This window comes from Oncorhynchus kisutch, linkage group LG13, assembly GCF_002021735.2.
Source record: "Oncorhynchus kisutch isolate 150728-3 linkage group LG13, Okis_V2, whole genome shotgun sequence".
NCBI lineage: Eukaryota > Metazoa > Chordata > Actinopteri > Salmoniformes > Salmonidae > Oncorhynchus > Oncorhynchus kisutch.
Window position 1 is genome coordinate 9794136 of NC_034186.2, and position 26762 is coordinate 9820897.

The window sequence follows — 26762 nt, forward strand, 5'->3', positions numbered from 1 at the left end:
AATTCAGATCTTAATTTAAGCACATCAGATTACTGTAGAAATGTCTCTCTCATGTAGCTGAACAATAGTGGAAGACCGAGAACACAAGTTATTTATTCTGATATCTAACATAGTGGTCTTAAAAATACTACAAATTAAAATCATTCAAATTAAAATGAGTTGTTTTCTGACCTATTATTAATAGCCTGAACCAACACAGTTCCTACATTGGGTATTTTCACAAGAACTGTTCTTTAAAAAATAAAAAATAAATGTAACGGTTGGATCAGCTTAATATTGCGGAAAGATTGCTGCTTTCATGATATATTGCTTTCATCAATATAATAGTCTGCATCATTTCCAATCCCACATATAATTTTTGGGTAAATGTATATATCCCATATACATACACGTATGCATACATATTCACATATATACAGTGGAGAGAACAAGTATTTGATACACTGCCGATTTTGCAGATTTTCCTACTTACAAAGCATTTAGATGTCTCTAATTTTTATCATAGGTACACTACAACTGTGAGAGACGGAGTCTAAAACAAAAATCCAGAAAATCACATTGTATGATTTTTAAGTAATTAATTTGCATTTTATTGCATGACATAAGTATTTGATACATCAGAAAAGCAGAACTTAATATTTGGTACAGAAACTTTTGTTTGCAATTACAGAGATCATATGTTTCCTGTAGTTGTTGACCAGGTTTGCACACACTGCAGCAGGGATTTTGGCCCACTCCTCCATACAGACCTTCTCCAGATCCTTCAGGTTTCGGGGCTGTCGCCGGGCAATATGGACTTTCAGCTCCCTCCAAAGATTTTCTATTGGGTTCAGGTCTAGAGACTGGCTAGGCCACTCCAGGATCTTGAGATGCTTCTTACGGAGCCACTCCTTAGTTTCCCTGGCTGTGTGTTTCTGGTCATTGTCATGCTGGAAGAACCAGCCGTGACCCATCTTCAATGGTCTTACTGAGGGAAGGAGTTTGTTGGCCAAGATCTCGCGATACATGGCCCATCGATCCTCCCTTCAATACGGTGCAGTCGTCCTGTCCCCTTTGCAGAAAAGCATCCCCAAAGAATGATGTTTCCACCTCCATGCTTCACGATTGGGATGGTGTTCTTGGGGTTGTACTCATCCTTCTTCTTCCTCCAAACACGGAAAGTTTAGACCAAAAAGCTCTATTTTTGTCTCATCAGACCACATTACCTTCTCCCATTCCTCCTCTGGATCATCCAGATGGTCATTGGCAAACTTCAGACGGGCCTGGACTTACGCTTGCTTGAGCAGGGGGACCTTGCGTGCACTGCAGGATTTTAATCCATGATGGCATAGTGTGTTACCAATGGTTTTCTTTGAGACTGTGGTCCCAGCTCTCTTCAGGTCATTCACCAGGTCCTGCCGTGTAGTTCTGGGTTGATCCCTCACCTTACCTCGTGATCATTGATGCCCCACGAGGTGAGATCTTGCATGGAGCAGTAGACCGAGGGTGATTGACTGTCATCTTGAACTTCTTCCATTTTCTAATAATTGCGCCAACAGTTGTTGCCTTCTCACCAAGCTGCTTGCCTATTGTCCTGTAGCCCAACCCAGCCTTGTGCAGGTCTACAATGTTATCTCTGATGTCCTTACACAGCTCTCTGATCTTGGCCATTGTGGAGGCGTTGGAGTCTGTTTGATTGAGTGTGTGGACAGGTGTATTTTATACAGATAACGAATTCAAACAGGTGCAGTTAATACAATTAATGAGTGGAGAACAGGAGGGCTTCTTAAAGAAAAACGAACAGGTTTGTGAGAGCCGGAATTCTTACTGGTTGGTAGGTGATCAAATACTTATGTCATGCAATAAAATGCTAATTAATTACTTAAAAATGTGATTTTCTGGATTTTTGTTTTAGATTCCGTCTCTCACAGTTGAAGTGTACATTGAAGTGTAATTACAGACCTCTACATGCTTTGTAAGTAGGAAAACCTGCAAAATCGGCAGTGTATCAAATACTTGTTCTCCCCACTGTACATACACATACCTATATAGATATACATACTTTTTTAAAGAATATATGTTTATTATTCCTTGCAAACCCTACCACCCTTCCCCCAATTGGAGTAAACTAATAAAAAGTTAGGCTTCTACCTTCAGTTTATACATCTCATACACATTTTACAGACACAATCTTTTACAATAGTTATATTTTGTTTGTTTTTAGTCCTTCCTCTATTTCTGATGTCCATCCAGTTTGATTTCTATTTGTAACTGTGCTATTTCACAAATTTATGAACCTATATCCATTTACAGACCTCGAATGTTTTATATTGGCTATCATGTTATAAGTCCCACCCTTCAGCTCCATTCAACCCCTCCCATCTATCTCTCAACATCATCCATTTTGGATTTCTATTTGCCATATATTTTTCAACTATGCTGTGATGCTTCACAAAAGTTCTGAACCATTCTATTCTCATAGCTTCTACAGATTGTACATAAAAATAACAATTTTTGCTAATATAATTATTATATTATTGATTGACTGACTATGGCTTTTCAAATCACCCGGTATTGCTATCTGCAGCGTTAGTTCTAGGCAAATATTGCAATTCTTCAGCCATTCCTGGACCTGTGTCCAAACACGAGCTACATATGGACAATACCAAAATACATGATCTAATGACTCTGCCTCCAAGCAGCAGAATCTGCAGAGCTGGGAAGATTGTATCCCCCATATATATAACATTTTATTTGTTGCAAGAATTTTGTATAGTAATTTAATTTGAAAAAATCAAAGTTTTGAATCTGGCGTTGTTTTGCGTATCAATTCATAAACCATGTGCCATGGAATGGGTACATCGTAAATCTCTTCACAACTATTTTGCAATTTATATGGCACAGCTGTCAGTTTTTTGGTCCTTAAATGAAATTGGTATATGTTTTTATTTATCACACTTTTCGTTAAACATTTATGTTCTTTAATACAGGGCCGACATACAAGTTCCTTAATTTTTTCCCCTTCTACTTGCCTCTTCCATTTTTGTGGTAATGCTGCAATTAATTGGTTGTAATTTTGGATAGAGCAAACATTTCCATATGTCTGTGTTAGCTGCATGTGTGACATAACTCCACCAGTCCTATTTATGATATCATTCACTAAAATTATACCTGTGTTTTCACCGCAGTGAAGGTTTGATTAAATTCTCTATATTGGAGTTTTCCAGTATTTTGAGTCAGTCCCCCTGGACAGTGGTTCTCTTCAGTGCTCCCTGGGGGCTGGAACTCTGTAGACAAACATTAACATTAACTGTTTATTTATCTTCTACTCCTTCCATTTTTACTGCATCTACCATTTGATCAACATGAAATCAACTCTGACTCTGCTGTGTCTGGTGGTATGGGTGAATGTGGATGCTTCATCAGCTCAGACTGGTAAGGATGTGTTTTCCTTCATTTCTGTGTAAATATTTGTATGAACATAACAAGATTCAACAATTGAGATATAAACTGAACAAATTCCACAGACATGTGACTAAGAAAAATGGAATAATGTGTCTGTGAACAAAGGGGGGGTCAAAATCTAAAGTAACATTCAGTATCTGGTGTGGCCAATGACAAGTGATACTGACCTGAGAAATAGTTTGTCAGCTTTATTAATGTGCATTTGTTAGGTTAAGATCTGTAAATCTTATTCTGTTGTACTGTAGCCTTGTAAAGACCCATGGAGACAACATGTCGTCTCTTTTTGACAACTTTATTGTCTTGATAAGGTCAATCACAATCATGACAGTTATTCACTTATATTACACCTTCAGGTAATGAATCACACAGCTGGGAGATACAGGAGAATATTCACACATTATAGAGCGTGTCGGTCTAATCCTGAATGCTGATTGGTTAAGACCGCATTCCAGCTGGTGCCTATTCCACAAGCTACCACTGGCATAATCTATGATGTTAAAATGCCTATTTACTCTGTTTCAACTGACTGCGCAATCCACTGTCTCATCAGCCCAGCCAGGCAATTTATAAACTTGATAGAAGGATATTCACACAATCACATCACTCTGTACTAATATAACAAATGTACCATTTTAGTCTAGCTTTAGATAGCTGTACTGTTATTATAGTGAAGCTGAGAAAGATACTGTTATTTGGTTTCAATGATGATACAATGTCAAATGTTGAAAAGACACATGTATTCCATTACTGGATGGCTCACATTTCTTCTAAATCTAAATTAAACAAGCGACAGACACCACAAAAGCAAATGGTTCTTCTCCTTGCATAAAAAGGCGGCTTTGTACGGATTCTTGAAATTGATGGAGGGAACATCATGACTCTGTAGGAATGAAATCACATGACAAGATAATCAGTCGGTTGAGTAATGCTGCTGATCACGACTACTATAGAGGAGAATCTGAGGAGTAATAATGCTGATCACTACTACTATAGAGGAGAATCTGTGGAGCAATCTGGCTGATCATTACTATTATAGATCAGAGTCTGTGGAGTAATACGGCTGATCATTACTATTATAGATCAGAGTCTGTGGAGTAATACTGCTGATCACTAATAATATAGATCAGTCTGTTGAGTAATCCGGCTGATCACTAATATTATAGATCAGTCTGTGGAGTAATACTGCTGATTGCTCCGACTATAGATCAGTCTGTGGCGTAATACTGCTGATTGCTCCGACTATAGATCAGTCTGTGGAGTAATACTGCTGATCACTAATACTATAGATAAGTCTGTGGAGTAATACTGCTGATCACTCCTACTATAGATCAGTCTGTGGTGTAATACTGCTGATTGCTCCGACTATAGAGGAGAGTAGACAGTGTTTAACCATGTGAACTTTCACTGTGTTTTAATGATTAGAGAAATGACTCCTGCTTGCTGTGATGTTATACTCCATGTTTCTGTTTTGCTTCACTGATAACCCCATCACATACTATTCATATTACTGTTTATATCATTGAATACAATACTGTTTACAATACTGTTCATTATACTTTTCATAACTGTTAATAATACTGTTCATAACTGTTTCTAATACTGTTCGTAATACTGTTCATAATACCTTTTATTATACTTTCATAACTGTTCGAAAGGTTTGTGTGATTATAAGACATGCCACTCTCCTTGTTAATTTAACTTACCCATTATGTTCATCATCTACCTATGAATAACGATGGCTACCTAAAAAGCAAAGAACAAATGATTTTGGTTATACAGTCAGAAGGTTACACATAGTGGCCTCATTGAATATGATCAAACAGGTGGATTGATTTTCATAAAAAAAGGTTTAGATCAAAATGAGAAAATACTATCCATTTCTATTGTATTAATCTACAGTAGATAGCTCACAGGGCATCCTGGACTTATGCATTCCATATATTAGATGATGTTAAACTCTTAATGTTGAGAGAATGACTATCTTACACTGATGGGTGTTCCTTTACATGACATGAACTTACATATAGGTATGTGTTCTCCATACTGTAACTCTCCATCATCACACTTCACCTCAATTTCTTCTATATTCCATATTGAATAACGTTTCAATTTATGGTAATATCCCTCTTTGCAATGAAGAGTCTTTTTTTCACTGTGCGCAGTATAATCTTTCTTGGGTAAATTCTGTAGATTGTACTCTGCATCAAAAGTGGAAATCTCACAAGGCCCTGATGGAAATGAAACCCAGTAATTTTTTCATTAACTTAGTGTACAGTACATATTCATACTTTTATATACACTTGACATGTAGATATAACACCATGTTCAGACCAGTTGAAAATAATGTACATACGTAAACACTTTGGAGGACTCTGCCATTTTCCATTCAGACATCTGATGCTGCCTGTGGAACTCAGTGTAAACTGTCTGCTGCATTGGTAGGACACCTCTGTAATTACACCTTCAACATCTCTCTTTTCCTTGGTGAAATCTCCATTAGTAATGGGAGGAGGATCAGGACAGCTTGCTAGATTAAACAGGGAATAGATAGAAATCATAATACAATACCATGATAATACAATACCATGATAATACAAGACCATGATTATAGAATATGATGATATTACAGTACCATGATAATACAAGAGATATTATTATAATACAGTACCATGATACACTATTATGATAATACAATTCCATGATAATACTGTACCATGATAATACAGTACCATGATAATACAGTACAGTACCATGATAATACTGTACAGTACCATGATAATACAGTACCATGATAATACAGTACAGTACCATGATAATACAGTACCATGATAATACAGTACCATGATAATACAGTACAGTACCATGATAATACAGTACCATGATAATACAGTACAGTACCATGATAATACTGTACAATGATAATACAGTACAGTACCATGATAATACAGTACCATAGACTTAAGACTTACCGTTACACTCAAATGGCATGTGCCATTCTCCATTCTTGCAAGTTGCTTTTCCTCCGGGGCCTTTGTATGGGCTAATGCATGTATAGTCTATTTGGTTCCCATTTTCGTATCTCTCCAGCACTTGGTCAGCAATCTCCATTCTCCTCCCTGCGCCCTCAGGCTTACCACAGTACTCTGTAGGTGAAGCACAGTATGTTTGAATTCTCAAATTACAATCAAATACCAGAGGCAAAAGTGGTAGAGAATGACTGTGTGGTTAGAACCATAGTCAAGGGCCAATGTACAGTATATTTGGAGAATGTAACTGGGGCAATTTGTGATATATACTGTAAATATGCACTGAAACTCATCCATGATCATATCAAGGAATACTAGACTATAATGAATTATAGCAAAAAACAACAGCAACTATCTCAAAGTGGACACATTGGGGACATAGAGAAAATATAAATCAGAGATGTATATTTCTGTAAAACCAAGCAATGCCTAAACAAGTATCCCGGATTGTATGAGAGAATAATGGTGTTATGTGATACAGAATATTTCATCTCAATGACCATTTAGATATCATTTTTTCCCTGTTTGAATAGGTGCTGTTCATAGTAGAGTAACTCTAAACTGAATTACTGCATCAGTTTCAAACAGTTATAAATACTTACGTTTGCATGTTGGTGGTGGAGTTGTCCAACTCCCATTTTCACAAGTAAGTTTTTTATGTCCCTCTATTTCAATGGACTTGCGACATTCATAATTCACTTCAAATCCCTCTCTATATTTATTTTGATACGGGATATTAACAATTGCATTTTCAACTTTAGGTGGAGGATCACATTGAACGCCTTGCGCTTCAAGAGAAAAAAATATTGCTGAAAGATTAGTGGGTAGAAAACACACACAGTACAGACACAGAACTACTATCTATGTAATTACATGATATCATATGGGCTTCGGGGTCCTTTTCCCCAAACTATTCCAACATATAGTAAACATACATTGAAGGATGACTGGCCACTGTATACAATTAAAATCGAGTGATTGTTTTAAATGAACAAAACTATTAACAACTACTCACGTCTACAAGCTGGTAACGGTGTTTGCCATTCTCCATCCTTACATTTTATAGTCTTAGTTTTAGATGTGTATCCAACTTTGCAATCAATTGTAACAGTTTGTTCATTGTTATAGACCTCACTGTGAGGTACCTTTCTTGTGTTGGGAATGACAGGGATTCTGCCACATTGTGATTGATCTAGAGAGAAAGAGCATTGAGATTGAGTTTCAGACCAATATAGCCAAGTCAGAGGGAAATGCATTCTACTGTTCTTGATCTACTTTGTAAAGAGGTCATTTCTAGAGGATCTGTTTTCTTACCAATACACTCTAATATTCCAGACCATGTTCCCTCAGTACATGTGGCTTCACCCCACCAACCCCTGGTAGAGGGTTTGAACCCTACATTGCAGGAAGAGTATATCTTGCTATTCCTGGGATCAACATTCCTCACATTTGACTGAACTATGAATCCATTCATCACAGTTGGGTTGATACATGCTCCCTCTATTTCTGGGGGAAACATTGACATGAAACATTATAAAACAAAATGTGACACATCAATGTTTTTAAATCTGGTTCTACAGTTGTAACGCTGAGTTCCTCCCAATTGACTCCGCTGCCAGCGGTAGGGAGAACTCACAAGAGGGTCATGTGGATCCCCACATGTTATCCCTACAATGATAGAGATGTTTAGTATTAGCATGAATCATACCAGTACGGTAATACACAGTGATTACACTGTCTATACCTCCTTATACCCTCAATATGATACATGCTCCCTTTATTTCTGGGAGAAACAATGGCAGGAAACATTACAGAACGCATTGTGACACGTCGTTCAGTTAACAGCGCACTTAGAGGACCTGTTCTACAAAACATTACCATATCATTACATTTTGGCCAAGCTGTCAGTTTGATAAAAGCACTGAACAGAGCAATATCTGGAAAACCAAATGGAAGCAAAGTGAGTGAATGTTCATGCCATTACCAATTCCACACCAAATCCTCAAATAGGGAATAAAACAACAGGCTAAAATCGGATGCTTGATCTTTCCAGTAAACTTTAAACCTTCTGGATCAGTGTCTTGACTCACATCCTCATTTGTTTGATGATGCAAATGTAAATGTCATCCTACCTTTACAGCCAAGTGTCTTGGTCCAGCCATTTGTAGTACAGGTAGCAGTAGCTCTGGTAGTACTGTCCAATAGTTCATAATTCATCTTACACTCATAAGTGAGCAGATCATTGATTTTGTATCTTGTTTTCGGGTCTTTAATCACAGCATTTAGGATATCTGGCTTGTCACATGTAATCTCTGAAAGACAAACAATGTAATTCTGATGCAGTCCAAACTAACATCGGAGCACAAGGTAATTAAACCACAGTGATATTCAAAGATGGCTTCCTTCAAAAAACTGCACCTTCACAGAGTGGTTCTGGAGTCCAGGAGCCATCACTTGTGCATGTGGCAACACCCCGGGCATTTGTGGTTTTATATCCGGTTCTACAGTTGTAACGCTGAGTTTCTCTCAATTGACCCCGCTGCCAGCGGGAGGGAGATCTCACAAGAGGGTCACGTGGATCACCACATGTTATCCCTACAATGATAGAGATGTTTAGTGTCAGCATGAATCAAACCTGTACAGTAATACACAGTGATTCACCTGTGTAAACCCCAATACACTCTCAATATATCATACTGCAATATACTCTCCAGTATGAACATACGTTCACAATCTGTTGTGGAAGATGACCACTTTCCGTCCTCTTTGCATGTTATTGTATTTTCAGTCTGACGTGAGAAAAAGTTCCAGAATCCTGAGTCACAGGTCACCGTTACACGTTCATCAGGCAAGAACAGATTTCTGTCAGCAGGTGTGTAACTGGTTCCTCTTGTTGGTGGCAATGATAAATTACATTTCACTTCTGCATTTTGGAGACAAAAAATGATAGAAACACATTATGTTAGTAGTGAATTTCAAGATAAAGAGATGAGTTACCCTGCTGACTTCAAATGTCAATATATAGTTGAGTATGAATTGGGCTGTTTGAGAAGGTTTGAATCCTAAGCAACCTACCTATACATAGTTTGATGTACATTACCAACAAAGCTACTGTAATAGGTCAAGGTTGTGTGCTGGAAAAACTTGGTAGAGCATGGGTGGAATAAGCATTGTTGTGCTCATATTAATTTCCTTTCTTTTTAGACTTCAGACCAATGCCTATTCTCACTTAAAACATATTGTTTTGTTTTTAATAAAAAAGAAAGGTCTGAGAATTATCTAATTCAAAAGGCAAGTATTTAATTACATTGCGAAATGAATGAATTAACATACAAGGCATAAATCTTAAGTTCGAAGGCAATATTGACATTACAAGGTATTATTCTCGGCATGATCAGAGAGACCATGGCATGTACCATGACCACTAGATCATGAGAAAGAAAGAGCGAGGGTGTATCTCACCAGCTCAGGTCAGGAGCAAAAAAAAGGGACAATGAATCTAGCACCCTTCATAACATCTGAATTATTTGAGTTGTTGACCAATAGTATTAATGTGAAATTAACCCTGAAATATCAGACCTAGATGATGTAATGACAACAGAACCTCTGCTTCTCAGAGGTGAGCCAGATAGGGGCATGAGATATCAACACAGAGAATGCTGAATTCCTGAGAAGACAATAAAGCCTTTTGCATAGTGTTGATAAGAGACTTCGGGGGCTGGGTTGCCCTACACCTCTCAGTACCCATCATCCCTTCAGACAGTGTGATCCTTTTTAATATCCCTGAACCAACAAGCAATTGACAATGTGCTCTGTTTACCAGACTATGCGAGCCTTTGCCAAAGGCCTCCACCGTGGCCCAACAATCAAACAGGTAAAGCGTCAATACAGGACTAAGATTGAATCCTACTACACCGGCTCTGACGCTCGTCGGATATAGCAGGGCTTGCAAACTATCACAGATTAGAAAGAGAAACCCAGTCGTGAGCTGCCCAGTGACGTAAGCCTACCAGAGGAGTTAAATGCCTTCTGTGTTCAATATGAGGCAAGCAATACTTAACAATGCGTGAGAGCACCAGCTGTTCTGGATGACTGTGTGATCCCGCTCTCTCCATTGCCGATGTGAGTAAGACCTTTAAACAGTTTAACATTCAGACGGATTACCAGGATGCGTACTCAGAGCAAGAGCTGACCAGCTGGCAAGTGTCTTCACTGACATTTTCAAGGTCTCCCTGACCAAGTTTGTGATACATTACATATAAAAAAGTATGTGGACACCTGCTTCAAATTAGAGGATTCGGCTAATTCAGCAACACCTGTTGCTGATAGCTGTATAAAATCGACCACATAGCCATGCAATCTCCATAGAAAAGCATTGGCAGTAGAATGGCCTTACTCAAGAGCTCAGTGACTTTTAACGTGGCACCATCATCGGATTCGTGAAATGTGTTTCCTTGGCCGAGCAGCCGCACACAAGCCTAAGATCACCATGTACAATGCCAAGCGTCGGCTGGGGTGGTGTAAAGCTCACCGTTTTCTTATCAATACACTCTAATATTCCAGACCATTTTCCATCAGTACATGTGGCGTCACCCCACCAGCCCCCGGTAGAGATTCTGAACCCTACACTGCAGGAATAGTATATCTTGCTATTCCTGGGTTCAACACTCCTCTCATTTGACTGAACTAGGAATCCATTCATCACAGTTGGGTTGATACATGCTCCCTGTATTTCTGGGGGAAACAATGACATGAAACATTATAGAACACAATGTGACACATCAATGTTTTTAAATCCGGTTCTACAGCTGTAACGCTGAGTTCCTCGCAATTGACCCCGCTGCCAGTGGTAGGGAGAACTCACAAGAGGGTCACGTGGATCCCCACATGTTATCCCTACAATGATAGAGATGTTTAGTATTAGCATGAATCATACCAGTACGGTAATACACAGTGATTACACTGTCTATACCTCCTTATACCCTCAATATGATACATGCTCCCTTTATTTCTGGGAGAAACAATGGCAGGAAACATTACAGAACGCATTGTGACACATCGTTCAGTTAACAGCGCACTTAGAGGACCTGTTCTACAAAACATTACCATATCATTACATTTTGGCCAAGCTGTCAGTTTGATAAAAGCACTGAACAGAGCAATATCTGGAAAACCAGATGGAAGCAAAGTGAGTGAATGTTCATGCCTTTACCAATTCCACACCAAATCCTAAAATAGGGAATAAAACAACAGGCTAAAATCAGATGCTTGATCTTTCCAGTAAACTTTAAACCTTCTGGATCAGTGTCTTGACTCACATCCTCATTTGTTTGATGATGCAAATGTAAATGTCATCCTACCTTTACAGCCAAGTGTCTTGGTCCAGCCATTTGTAGTACAGGTAGCAGTAGCTCTGGTAGTACTGTCCAATAGTTCATAATTCATCTTACACTCATAAGTGAGCAGATCATTGATTTTGTATCTTGTTTTCGGGTCTTTAATCACAGCATTTAGGATATCTGGCTTGTCACATGTAATCTCTGAAAGACAAACAATGTAATTCTGATGCAGTCCAAACTAACATCGGAGCACAAGGTAATTAAATCACAGTGATATTCAAAGATGGCTTCCTTCAAAAAACTGCACCTTCACAGAGTGGTTCTGGAGTCCAGGAGCCATCACTTGTGCATGTGGCAACACCCCGGGCATTTGTGGTTTTATATCCGGTTCTACAGTTGTAACGCTGAGTTTCTCTCAATTGACCCCGCTGCCAGCGGGAGGGAGATCTCACAAGAGGGTCACGTGGATCACCACATGTTATCCCTACAATGATAGAGATGTTTAGTGTCAGCATGAATCAAACCTGTACAGTAATACACAGTGATTCACCTGTGTAAACCCCAATACACTCTCAATATATCATACTGCAATATACTCTCCAGTATGAACATACGTTCACAATCTGTTGTGGAAGATGACCACTTTCCGTCCTCTTTGCATGTTATTGTATTTTCAGTATGACTTGAGAAAAAGTTCCAGAATCCTGAGTCACAGGTCACCGTTACACGTTCATCAGGCAAGAACAGATTTCTGTCAGCAGGTGTGTAACTGGTTCCTCTTGTTGGTGGCAATGGTAAATTACATTTCACTTCTGCATTTTGGAGACAAAAAATGATAGAAACACATAATGTTAGTAGTGAATTTCAAGATAAAGAGATGAGTTACCCTGCTGACTTCAAATGTCAATATATAGTTGAGTATGAATTGGGCTGTTTGAGAAGGTTTGAATCCTAAGCAACCTACCTATACATAGTTTGATGTACATTACCAACAAAGCTACTGTAATAGGTCAAGGTTGTGTGCTGGAAAAACTTGGTAGAGCATGGGTGGAATAAGCATTGTTGTGCTCATATTAATTTCCTTTCTTTTTCGACTTCAGACCAATGCCTATTCTCACTTAAAACATATTGTTTTGTTTTTAATAAAAAAAGAGGTCTGAGAATTATCTAATTCAAAAGGCAAGTATTTAATTACATTGCGAAATGAATGAATTAACATACAAGGCATAAATCTTAAGTTCGAAGGCAATATTGACATTACAAGGTATTATTCTCGGCATGATCAGAGAGACCATGGCTTGTGCCATGACCACTAGATCATGAGAAAGAAAGAGCGAGGGTGTATCTCACCAGCTCAGGTCAGGAGCAAAAAAAAGGGACAATGAATCTAGCACCCTTCATAACATCTGAATTATTTGAGTTGTTGACCAATAGTATTAATGTGAAATTAACCCTGAAATATCAGACCTAGATGATGTAATGACAACAGAACCTCTGCTTCTCAGAGGTGAGCCAGATAGGGGCATGAGATATCAACACAGAGAATGCTGAATTCCTGAGAAGACAATAAAGCCTTTTGCATAGTGTTGATAAGAGACTTCGGGGGCTGGGTTGCCCTACACCTCTCAGTACCCATCATCCCTTCAGACAGTGTGATCCTTTTTAATATCCCTGAACCAACAAGCAATTGACAATGTGCTCTGTTTACCAGACTATGCGAGCCTTTGCCAAAGGCCTCCACCGTGGGCCAACAATCAAACAGGTAAAGCGTCAATACAGGACTAAGATTGAATCCTACTACACCGGCTCTGACGCTCGTCGGATATAGCAGGGCTTGCAAACTATCACAGATTAGAAAGAGAAACCCAGTCGTGAGCTGCCCAGTGACGTAAGCCTACCAGAGGAGTTAAATGCCTTCTGTGTTCAATATGAGGCAAGCAACACTGAATAATGCATGAGAGCACCAGCTGTTCTGGATGAGTGTGTGACTAAGACCTTTAAACAGTTTAACATTCAGATGGATTACCAAGACGCGTACTCAGAGCAAGAGCTGACCAGCTGGCAAGTGTCTTCATTGACATTTTCAAGGTCTCCCTGACCCAGTTTGTAATACACTATATATACAAAAGTATGTGGACACCGCTTCAAATTGGTAGATTCGGCTATTTCAGCAACACCTGTTGCTGATAGGTGTATAAAATCATCCACATAGCCATGCAATCTCCATAGACAAACATTGGCAGTAGAATGGCCTTAAGAAGAGCTCAGTGACTTTTAACGTGGCACCATCATAGGATACCACCTTTCCAACTAGTCAGCTCGTCAAATTTCTGCCCTGCTAGAGCTGCCCCGGTCAATTGTAAGTGCTCTCATTGAGAAGTGGAAATGTCTAGGAGCAACAACGGTCATCTACAAAGTGGTAGGCCACACAAGCTCACAGAGCGGGACTGCTGAGTGCTGAAGCGCTAGGTTGCAACACTCAGTACCGTGTTACAAACTGCCTCTGGATGCAACATCGGCACAATAACTGTTCGTCGGGAGCTTCATGAAATGTGTTTCCTTTGCCGAGCAGCCGCACACAAGCCTAAGATTACCATGTACCGCCGTCAGACTACCGTCTGGAGCCGTGGAAATGCGTTCTCTGGAGTCATGAATCACGTTTCTCCATCTGGTAGTCTGACGGACGAATCTAGGTTTGGCGGATGCCAGGATAACTCTACATGCCCCAATCATAGTGGCAACTTTAAAGTTTGGTGGATGATGACTACATTCTAGACGTTTCTGTGCTTCCAACTTTGTGGCAACAGTTTGGGGAAGGCCCTTTCCTGTTTCAGCATGACAGCAATTCAATGGCTCAGACACGAGACGTATGTGGCTGGGTCTACAGAAAATCACGGACTACAAAAAGAAAACCAGCCACTTCACAGACACCCACGTCTTGCTTCCAGACAAACTAAACACCTTCTTTCTCCGCTTTGAGGTGTCGTGTCTTTGGTTATGCCGGATTAAGTGATATGACATGCTATTCTATAAAATCCTTTCCCTGTAATTAGTATTACCTGATTGAGCTAATCATGTAAATGTAATTAACTAGAAAGTCGGGGCACAACAAAATAATATTTATAGAGCCATTATCTTCCGAATAAACTCTTAAAGACCTAGTAATATTTTACATCAATATCAGTCAATATTAATCGTCACCTTATTTCAGTCTCATCTGAAAGTTGTAAATTCTTGGTTATCTTCACAAACCCTGGCTAACAAGTTGAATTAGCAATACAAAATTGGGTTTAATTATGTATTTACTAAATACCTAACTAATCACACAGAATTACACATACACCGAATGAATCATACCTTGATTATAAATTATGTCATAAAGGAAAACGTCCCTAGTGGACGGAACAGATATGACAGCTGGTTGCCCAAAGGAAAGGGGGCTGGGTTTGAGTGAAAGAGCGGGGAGACTGGAGAACAAAGGGAGAAGCGTTGTCTCTATCGGACCGTAGGCAGTTACTCTATCGTGAATACAGAATCTTATGCATTTTAAAATACCGCCCATTTGGAAAAGGAAAATGCAGTAAATATTTACTTTGAGCTGCGCTTCGGTAGGTTGGTGGTGGATGGAAGGCAGTGTTGCCCAACAGAGTCCTTTGTCCTTTGAAGAATGGTGGTAAATTGGATACGTTGTAGTAAAGTCGTTGTGTGGTAGACGGGATACTCTGTCTGTTCTTTCCTAGCCCACGTTTGTAGCTGCTGTTGCTAACTCAACGGAGGAGGAGGAGGAGGTGTCACTTCTGTCGTGAATAAGAGTTCAAAGTTCATACAATTCGCAATCAAAGCTCACGCTGAGGTTGGCTTCGTTCTGTAGTTATTATCTGAACCCTTCTGACATCGGATCGTCATCCTAATGTACCCGGAACAGGAGGTTACATTTTTGTGGAGGGAGAAGGGTGTGTTTCACAGTCTACAGCCCATGTCTCTTCACAGGGGCGGGCCACTTATTGAGCAGAGCCCTAACTTTATGAAAACCCAAATCTCTCATTTGGAAGCTAAAATTACATTTCATCTCTTCACCAATAATTGTATATTTAAATATTTGAATTGCACAACAATTCCATGTGAATCTGATAACTATAATGTGTAGACTTTCCACTGTAGAGTTTGTCTTCCTATCATTGATGAGAATGTCTCAGATGACATCTGAACTGACATCATATTCATTAAGTACCAACGCATATGTTCAACTGGTCGGATTACCAAAATATGGTTCCTTTCCCCCCACCTTCTGATATTCCCAGAATCTCTATGTTAACCAAGGGATTTTCAATAGTCCCATCAGTAGGGTAGAGAGGAAAAAGGGGGAGAGGTATTTATGACTGTCATAAACCTACCTCCAGGCCAGCGTCATGACAGAGGATAACACAGTGCCACCAATGCTGCCTACTCCCAAGGACATTTAAATGTGTTATCCCTCGCAAGGCTGCCAGCGCAGACGGCATCCCTAGCCGCGTCCTCAGATCATGCGCTGACCAGCTGGCTGATGTATTTACGGACATATTCAATCTCTCCCTTTCCCAGTCTGCTGTCCCAACATGCTTCAAGATGGCCACTATTGATCCTGTACCCAAGAAGGCAAAGGTAACTGAACTAAATGACTATCCCCCCGTAGCACTTACTTCTGTCATCATGAAGTGCTTTGAGAGACTAGTCAAGGATCATATCACATCCACCTTACCTGTCACCTTACCACCCCAATAGGTCCACAGAAGATGCAATCGCCATCACACTGCACACTGCCCTATCCCATCTGAACGAGAGGAATACCTATGTAAGAATGCTGTTCATTGACTACAGCTCAGCATTCAACACCATAGTACCCTCCAAGCTCATCATTAGGCTCAAGGCCCTGGGTCTCAACCCTCCCTGTGCGATTGGGTCCTGGACTTCCTGATGTCTCGCCCCCAGGTTGTAAGGGTAGGCAATAACACATCTGTCACACTGACCCTCAACACGGGGCCCCCTCAGGGGTGCGTGCTTAGTCCCCTCATGTACTGCCTATTCACCCAAGACTGTGTGGCCACACATAACTCCAACACCATCATTAAGTATGCCGACGACACATGGTGGTAGGCCTGATCACCGACGATGATGAGACAGCCTATAGGAAGGAGGTCAGAGACCTGGCAGTGTGGTGCCAGGACAACAACCTCTACCTCAATATGAGCAAGACAAACACGCTTATTGTGAACTACAGCAAAAGGATTGCCGAGCACGTCCCATTCACATCCATGGGACTGGAGTGGAGGTCGAGCACTTCAAGTTCCTTGGCGTCCACACCTCTAAGGACCTATCATGGTCCAAACATACAAAAAAAGTTGTGAGTAGGGCTCTGGAGGCTGAAAAGATTTGCCATGGGGCCTCAGATTCTTAAAAACGTTAAACAGCAGCTCCATCGAGAGCATCCTGACCGGTTTCATCACCACTTGGTATGGCAACTACTAGGCATCCGACCGCAAGGTGCTACAGAGGGTAGTACGTATGGCCTACTACATCACTGGGGCTTAGCTCCCTGACATCCAGGGCCTCTATACCAGGCGGTGTCAGAGGAAGGCCCTAAAAATTGTCAATGACTCCTGCCACCCAAGTCAAAGACTGTTCTCTCTGCTACCGCACGGCAAGCGGTACTGGAGCAACAAGTCTAGGACCAAAAGGCTCCTTTAAAACTTATTGTGGATTAGTGGACGCTACCGTCCCATTTTGACAACATCCGGTGAAATTGCTGAGCGTGGAATTCAAATGAAATTATTAGAAATATTTAACTTTCATAAGATCACAAGTGCAATACATCAAAATAAAGCTTCACTTCTTGGTAATCCAGCCACCGTGTCAGATTTCAAAAAGGCTTTACGGCGAAAGCAAACCATGCGATTATCTGAGGACAGCACCCCATCGTACAAACACATGAAAGTCATATTTCAACCAAGCAGGTGCGACACGAAAGTCAGAAATAACGATATAATTCATACCTTACCTTTTTGAAGATCTTCTTCTGTTGGCACTCCAATATGTCCCAGAAACATAACAAAATGGCCCTTTTGTTCAATAGACTCCTTTATATCCCCAAAATGTCCATTTATTCACGCATTTGATTCAGAAAAACACAGGTTCCAACTCTTCCAACATGACTACAAATTATCTAATAAGTTACCTGTAAACTTGATCCAAACATTTCAAACAACTTTCCTAATCCAACTTCAGTTATCCCAAAATGTGTATATAATCATTAAAATTTGAGACGGAATATATTGTGTTCAATAGCGGATAAAATCAAAGTGGAGCAAGCTACAGGTAGCGTGCACCAAACGAGAGTCCACTTCGCTTGACCCTCATTCTGAATAGCCATACTTCTTCATTTCTCAAAGGAAAAACATCAACCAATTTGTAAAGTCTGTTGACATCTAGTGGAAGCCATAGGAACTGAAACCAGGTGCCTCATAATGTAAAAAGATGTATTGGCGGTGCAGGAGAGCAGAGTATAATGAACAGCCGCACTTTTATCATAGTTCCAACAACGACAGCACTACGTAAAACAAACGCACTCAAAAAACAGAACATAAAAGTAGAGGGCGTAAACTAACACCACATGACATGAAAACAATTACACACAAAACATGATGGGAAACAGAGGATGGACATATGAAAAATGGAGCGGCGATGGCTAGAAAGCCGGTGATGTCGATTGCCGCCCGAACAAGGAGAGGAGCTGACTTCGGCGGAAGTCGTGGCACATAAAGCTTGTTTCCCATAGAAAACCAATAGAAAACAAACAGTGAACTCACAAAAAAAAAATCCTGGATGGTTTGTCCTCGAAGTTTCGCCTGCCAAATAAGTTTTGTTATACTCGCAGATATTATTTTAACAGTTTTAGAAACATTCGTTTTCTATCCAAATCTACCAATTATATGCATATCCTAGCTTCTGGGCCTGTGTAGCAGGCAGTTTACTTTTGGCACGCTTTTCATCCGGATGTCAAAATACCGGCCCCTATCCCGAAGATGTTAACAGCTTCTACCCCCAAGGCATAAGACCACTGAACAGTTAATGAAATGGCTACCAAGACTATTTGTATTGAGCCCTTATTTTATTATTATTTTAACTTTTTTTGCACTGACTCTCTTGCACAGGCTCAATGTAAACTGACTGGAATATAACCACACACTCACACATACTACAATGACACTCCAACACACACGGACACAGACATATGCATATTTTCATCACGCACACATTCCTTCCCACTGTTCACGTACGCTGCTGCTACTCTGTTTATTATCATCGTCACTTTACCCCTACCGACAGTACATGTAAACATTATCTTACCTCAACTACCCCGTACCCCTACACATTGACTCAGTACTGGTACCCCTTGTTAATAGCCTCTTTATTGTTTTTTTATCTACTTATTTTTCCTTAAATGTATTTAGCACATAACTCTGCATTGTTGGTTAAGGGCTCGTAAGTAAGCATTTCACGGTAAGGTATTTGCCGCATGTGACAAATTAAAGTTGGATTTGATTTAGTTGTGCAGCATTTGATAAAAATAGCATAGCAAACACATCAGTTACGTTTTCTCACTTTGTGTAGTCTAGTCAGTCTTTCAGAGCAATTGGTGGATACTAACCCAATGTGGGCACGAGAAGCATGTGAGAAAGTGAAGGAAAACACATCCTTACCAGTCTGAGCTGATGAAGCATCCACATTCATCCATACCACCAGACACAGCAGAGTCAGAGATGATTTCATGTTGATCAAATGGTAGATGCAGTAAAAATGGAAAGAATGGAACATAAATAAACCGTGTCTATCCCAAAATTAATGTTTGTCTACAGAGTTCCAGCCCCCAGGGAGCAGTGACGAGTGGGGGACTGATCCAAAATACTGTAATACTCAAAAACATAGATTTCAATCACACAGTTTTTGTGAAAAGGCTCAATAGAAAAAGGCTCTGGGTGGGGGAAGTGCCCTCCCACACATGGACATGCAGTAATTGGACTGCTGTGTCATCACCACTTGCAACGGGCTAATGAAGAGAATGCAGAAATGATTCTTTCCAAGGAATTTGTCAATTGTGTTGCTTTAGCCTTTGCTTTGTATTATAAAAGGTTTTATTTTTGGTTGAATATAACCTAATTTCTTTTGCCGTGTGTGTGTGTGTGTGTGTGTGTGTGTGTGTGTGTGTGTGTGTGTGTGTGTGTATATATATATATATGCCACATGAAAAATATAACGCTATAAATCCCTAGAAAGATAAAGATATTTCTCAGCAGCAGAAGGACCTCAGTGTCTGCCAGGATAGCTAACTACTGCAGTATTTCAGCACAGCTGAAGAGAAAACAACCTACTATTACAGGCCCAGGCCACTAGAGGGCCTGGTCACGCCTTAAAGGGAAATTTCACCCTGGCTCTGCTACAGCATATTGTCAGAACTATATGGTCTGAAAGATACTCTTTGGTCTTCAGGCAACATCCAACCACCTGTAACCCCAAGCTCGTTCTATATGACCACCTGTAACCCCAAGCTCATTCGATATGACCACCTGTAACCCCAAGCTTGTTCTATATGACCACCTGTAACCCCAAGCTCGTTCTATATGACCACCTGTAACCCCAAGCTCGTTCGATATATAACAAACATCAAAATTATCCAAACAACAAGCTGGAATGAGCTTGGGGTTACAGGTGGTTGGATGTAGCCTGAGGACCACAGAGTATCTTTCAGACCATGTCATCAAACAAGTCTCACCCCTTTCTCTTTTGACCTTTTCTCTTTGTAAAACTCAGGTAATCTGGTATCCTTCCACAGTGCTCTGCTGAAAAATACCCTAAAGCGGTAGCATTTTGGGTTCACCAGCATGAGGGAAGGGGCACAACAAGATTGTGGGACAAAGGTTTACAGGGGGTTTTGTGTTATTGTGTATGAGAATGATTTGAAAGGTGCCATACACAACAATTCATACTGTATAAGAACTGCCCCCCTGAGACTTTTCACAGCCCCCCAGCCCATTCACTTAGTTGACTGATCTTTCCTCTCAAAAGAAGCTTCCAATGTCCCCCTAAAAAATGCACTAGTGTGTCTCTAAACACTTATGTTACAATCGTTTGACACCTTTACCAACAATGGCATGTTGCCCTACATCCCTTCAATACATTTTTTACATTGGTAACACCACAACCATGTATTTTCAAGAGTACAATTCTTCTGCAAGAGGCCCAAACAGTTGGTGCTTAAGGTTTATGAGTCTGACACCACTTCTGTCGTGACTGAGCCTGGTTAATATGACCTGTTTCCCAGCAGAACTCTGGAAACACTGAAACAAGGAAGAACAAGAAGAAGTGGAAGAAGGACAGGAAGAGGCCCCAGCCACAAGCAGCTAGAGAGCAGAAAGGCCCAATCAAAGGCCGGGAGGAAGTGGTGGGTGTGGCCAGACTGTATGCAGATGTTCCTCTGCCGGAGGCTATTCTTATACGGCTACACCACCGTTGAACTCAAGCCCTGGATTAAAGCTACTGGAGTTGCCTGATGGCATGTGGGCCATGAAGAAGATGTCACCATGGACTGTCATCACGTACTGTATGAAGGAACCAATGTGTTACCTAATATTGTTTAGACATGTGTAAAGGATACAATGTGTTATGTAAGTTTGTTTAGACGTGTAAAGGATACAATGTGTTACTCAGCAAACTGGATGTAGTCTCTCACAGTGCCATCCGTTTTGTTACCAAAGCCCTGTATACTAACCACCACTGAGACCTGTATGCTCTCGTTGGCTGGCCCTCACTACGTACTCACCGCCAAACCCACTGGCTCCAGGTCATCTCTAAGTCTTTGCTAGGTAAAGCCCCATCTTATCTCAGCTCACTGGTCACCATTACAAACACCCACCAGTAGCACGCGCTCCAGCAGGTATATTTCACTGGTCATCCCCAAAGCCAACACTTACTTTGGCCGCCTTTCCTTCCAGTATTCTGCTGCCAATGACTGGAACAAATTGCAATAATCACTGAAGCTGGAGTCTTATATCTCCCTCTCTAACTTTAAGCATCAGCTGTCAGAGCAGCTTACCGATCACTGTACCTGTACACAGCCAATCTGTAAATAGCACACCCAACTACCTCGCCCCCATATTATTTATCCTCTTGCTCTTTTGCACCCCAGTATCTCTACTTGCACATCATCATCTGCACATCTATCTCTCCAGTATTAATGCTAAATTGTAATTATTTAGCCTCTATGGCCTATTTATTGTCTTACCTCCCTACTCTTCTACATTTGCATACACTGTACATAGATTTTCTATTGTGCTATTGACTGTACGTTTGTTTATGTGTAACTCTGTGTTGTTGTTTTTGTCGCACTGCTTTGCTTTATCTTGGCCAGGTCACAGTTGGAAATTGGAGTTGGAGAACTCCAAATTGAAGTTGGAGAACTTGTTCTCAACTGGCCTACCTGGCTCAATAAAGGTTCAATTAAATAAAACATTTGTAGTATGTTGAACTATACTGTATATACTATAATATTGTCTTTCCAATGTGCCTCTGCTTAATGATGACTGAACCTAATATACAAGCAAAGAAGAATTTGGCTTGCTGGCCTAACAGCAGCCAAGAGAATGGTTGCCTTATGATGGCCCCACACAGTCTGCCACGTCAGCAATTTCCTCATTCATAGACATAGCTCAACTTTAACTGTCGATCTCTCAACTGCATCATGCAAAATCAGACAATATTGACATTTGGGATACAACTCTTGACAGCTTAAAATCACTACTTTGACACTGTATGTACCCAAGGTCCTGTGGAGGGGAGTAGGTGGAAGGATGCATGTGTATTTGTGGAATGTCTGTTGGTTTGTGTCTTTTTGTCCTGTCAAACCCCCCAAAAAGGTACAACATTTAAAACTATACTATATTATCCAATACTTGTTCTTCCAGTAGTGTTGCAATTATTGATTTAGCTAAATAATATACATACATATCTACAATATTCTAATATACATACTGTAGGTTTAGAGCTAGTCTCATCTACCAGTGAGGTTAAATCATGTGGCTGAGGATAGTTTAGAGCTAGTCTCATCTACCAGTGAGGTTTAGCCCATATTACCTTACCAACTAAACAAAACATTCAACGTTTTCTTGCATATGAGAATTGAAAGTCAATATTCCTGCCTTAATGTTCAAGATTCACTCAGTGACGATGATGTAGTTGAAATAAATGGCAAAGAACACCACAGGAATATTTTTAATAGATATTGTCTGGCTGCTTCAATATTGTAAGAAATACCTGGTGATAATATTCCCAGATAACAATGAACTAAAGAGTAGATGAGTAAATATGAACCAGAGGCACTTATTTAATGTTGGACAATCATGGAACCATGAATCTGCAAATAATTGGAGCAAACTATTGACAGAGGTTATTCATTTACATGTTCGTCCAACAAGACAGTAGTCATCACTTTCCGTAAGCTGAGATCAATATGGGCAAAGAGGCAAATTCATGACCCCATGTATACACTGCTGATGAAAACCAACACTACCTGGCCAAGTCTACTATGAGCAGCACACTAAACAGTGATATGATCCCCATGTGGTAAATGGAGTGTATTTTTATTTTCAGTCTAATATGCTCATTGGATGTTCTGTGTGTTCATCAGCTGTTCATCCCAAACTGGATACGGTTACAAGGGCCTCGGGTTCTGAAACGAGAAGATGGTACAAGAATCAGTGTGTGAATAAGTCCTGAAGATCAGGTGGCACTACAGTTGGGCCCCGTTCCAATTTTCTCCCTCACTCCAATCCCTAGGCCCTTATTATCTCCACTGGCTCATCAGAGATCACAGGGGGGCTTTGAAAGGAAATTGATCCTAACAATCCACCATGATCTGTGAATGGGAGTGAGCATGGACATAGCATAGGGATGTGAGCGAGTGATTGGATATGAATCAGGCAAACGTTGTTTCAGAGATATAATTAATTCAGGCTTGTCATCTCTCCAATCCAGATCCCTCTAGGACACGTCTTGTAGGATGAAAGTCTATTAAGGGTTTAGTAAGACTTGCAGTCATAATGAAATGATTCTGTGTTTCAGTATCATTCTCTGGTACGGCCCATCGTGTCTCCGTTAATGAGATGTGGAGGTGGTCCACAGACATCCTTGGGTTCTAGGAAGACATGAGTGAGGTCATAAAAGTACTAGTGATGAAATGTACCCAACTGCTTTCATTAACCAGCAAGAATAGCAAACTGTCCAGAAATCCTCCCTACCCTTTCTGAAATGCTTTATTTTGCTTCATTTTGTGTGTGAGTTGGAGATAATTGTAAATCTAAATCTACAATAAATAACTTGGTTGTGTTGCATTATTTCCCAATGTGTTAAATCAATACAAATAGAATTTATCGTCACAAATTGGAAAGGAGTGACTCCACTGTCCATTGGTTGAGCAGACGACCTCTGATTCCCCCTTCAGAACATGTCTAGAGTTGCTGCACTCAAACTGTAGCCTGTGTCCATACTTCATGATGCTGTTGTTTTGGAGAACTCCAAACACATTCACATTATTAATCATCAGAGTTGTGAACTTAAGTCACATGACTTGGACTCGAGTTTAACTTGAGTCACACATTTGATGATTTGAGACTCCACTTGATTGAAAATAAAATAACTTGACTTGATTTGGACTTGGAGCCTCAAGACTCGTGTTTGACTTGAAATGATCTGTCCAGGTTTTGTAATGTTTTGTCACTCACTTTGTGTCATAGAGCCTATGTGGGTTACTCTACACACAGAGAGAGACAGTAGCCTTAGCATCGTCCTTGCAAAGATAACCTGCAACAGATTAGCTAGTGAAACGCACACTCGGCACTCTGATTGGACAAGCAAACTGTCAATCAACATATGTGGGGTGAGCTAGCGAACAGATCGCTGATATGCTGTACAGATATAGGATCAGGTGCAGCGCAAACCTCAAACTGCAGGGAGAGAGGATTGCCATAATAAATGAATATGCAGCTCCAAAAATGGCTTGGTGATCAAGAATATGAACTGTTACATTACAAGATCACCAGCAATGGGGACTTGATTACTAGCATAGGCCTACTGGTCTTTTGGTATGTAACAATTGCTTGACATGCTAATTTGCTTATGAAGCTTGTATTTGTAATTTGTTGTGAAAATGAATTATTACTGTGGCGAGGCTCTTCACATCCGCTCTCAAAACTCCCGCCAGTGGAGAGCGTTTTTTTTCTCTTGTTGAAATGTTTACTGTTGCTTTGACATGTTTAAATGAGTGGCTAGATGTTCTTTACCATTCGGCCATCAGATTTGCCACCAATGCTCCTTATAGGACACATCACTGCACTCTATACTCCTCTGTAAACTGGTCATCTCTGTATACCCGTCGCAAGACCCAACGGGTTGATGCTTATTATAAAACCCTCTTAGGCCTCACTCCCCTCTATCTGAGATATCTACTGCAGCCCTCATCCTCCACATACAACACCCGTTCTGCCAATCACATTCTGTTAAAGGTCCCAAAAGCACAGACATCCCTGGGTCGCTCATCTTCTCAGTTCACTGTAGCTAGCGACTGGAACAAGCTGCAACAAACTGGACAGTTTTATCTAAATATCTTCATTCAAAGACTCAATCACAGACACTCTTAATGACAGTTGTGACTGCTTTGGGTGATGTATTGTGGTCTTTACCTTATTTCCCTTTGTGCTTTTGTCTGTGCCCAAAAATGTTTGCACCATGTTTTGTGCTGCTACCATGTTGTGTTGCACCATGCTGTGTTGTCATGTGTTGCTTCCTTGCTATGTTGTTGTCTTCGTTCTCTCTTTATGTAGTGTTGTGTTGTCTCTCTTGTCGTGATGTGTGTTCTGTCCTGTATTTATATTTGAATGTTTTTAATCCCCCGTCCCCGCAGGCGGCCTTTTGCCTTTTGGTAGGCAATCAATCTAAACAAGAATTTGTTCTTAACTGACTTGCCTATTTTTTTTTTAAAAGGTTAAATTAAATTGAAATTAAATAAAAAATGCATTGGCCCTACGTGGTAAATCTCTAATCCATCTAATACTACAATAATTGCTAGCGTTTCATAATTCCATTCTCCTACCGTTTATTGCAACTTGTAGACAGTTCTGTTCCATGTTTGATAGTTCTATGTAGACAGTTCTGTTCCATGTTTGATAGTTCTATGTAGACAGTTCTGTTCCATGTTTGATAGTTCTATGTAGACAGTTCTGTTCCATGTTTGATAGTTCTATGTAGACAGTTCTGTTCCATGTTTGATAGTTCTATGTAGACAGTTCTGTTTCATGTTTGATAGTTCTATGTAGACAGTTCTGTTTCATGTTTGATAGTTCTATGTAGACAGTTCTGTTTCATGTTTGATAGGCCTACAATACATTTCCATTTAGCCAACTTTTTGCTACCCTGCTCTGAGTGGGTGCTCATGACCGTACTGTATAACACCATCATCATCATCTGGCAGACCACTCACAACCTCCCGTCCATCTGTAGCCTCAGGGACACAACTCATCACTATGGAGAAAGATCATATTGCATGGTGTTGCACAGTCTAGCTAGCCTGTAACGTCAAGAGTGGCCCACAGACATCCTTGGGCTCAAAGAATGAAGGTCATAAAAAAGGTCACTGTGGTGGCAGAACCTTCATTTGTTTTCCAGGACTGCAGGTATATATTTTTTTAATCCATTTTTTTTTCTCAAAATAATCACATTTCCTGTTTTACACCAACTGGCTTTATCAATGTAATCATGTTGCATAAAACTGTAGCTATTTGAAAGGGTATAAAACAATGTAGCTAGTTGCAATTTGCAAAAAGCCAGCAACCTACAAACAGTCTCATTTAAACCCAGACTATGAATGACT

General features: G+C 40.3%; 2 protein-coding genes and 1 long non-coding RNA gene across 8 annotated transcripts in view; 2 read left to right on the top strand and 1 right to left on the bottom strand.

The window, feature by feature from the left end:
* The window catches only part of LOC116353039 (complement factor H-related protein 2-like), a 142515-nt gene that overhangs the window by 37555 nt on the left and 78198 nt on the right, over positions 1–26762 (top strand). The window lies entirely within an intron of this gene.
* On the top strand, positions 3176–15450 carry LOC116353040 (uncharacterized). The gene is made up of 3 exons (XR_004202328.1): positions 3176–3414; positions 13791–13793; positions 15440–15450. It is a non-coding gene; the product is annotated as an uncharacterized LOC116353040 (long non-coding RNA).
* LOC109902885 (complement factor H) overlaps positions 3718–26762 on the bottom strand; it is a 181300-nt gene continuing 158255 nt past the window's right edge. The window contains exons 4-17 of one of the 6 annotated variants that reach the window (XM_031785537.1): positions 12424–12621; positions 12117–12293; positions 11831–12010; positions 9196–9393; positions 8889–9065; positions 8603–8782; positions 7785–7976; positions 7486–7662; positions 7073–7258; positions 6414–6587; positions 5798–5971; positions 5466–5672; positions 5148–5187; positions 3718–4324 (exon numbers count right to left, since the gene is read on the bottom strand). In XM_031785537.1, the coding sequence (XP_031641397.1) occupies positions 5168–5187; positions 5466–5672; positions 5798–5971; positions 6414–6587; positions 7073–7258; positions 7486–7662; positions 7785–7976; positions 8603–8782; positions 8889–9065; positions 9196–9393; positions 11831–12010; positions 12117–12293; positions 12424–12621 (2240 nt within the window). In that variant the 3' untranslated portion in view covers positions 3718–4324; positions 5148–5167. Of the gene's footprint in view, positions 4325–5147; positions 5673–5797; positions 5972–6413; positions 6588–7072; positions 7259–7485; positions 7663–7784; positions 7977–8602; positions 8783–8888; positions 9066–9195; positions 9394–11830; positions 12011–12116; positions 12294–12423; positions 12622–26762 lie in introns of all 6 variants that reach the window. The other 5 variants (XR_004202323.1, XM_031785538.1, XM_031785541.1 and 2 more) reach the window with 5 other exon arrangements.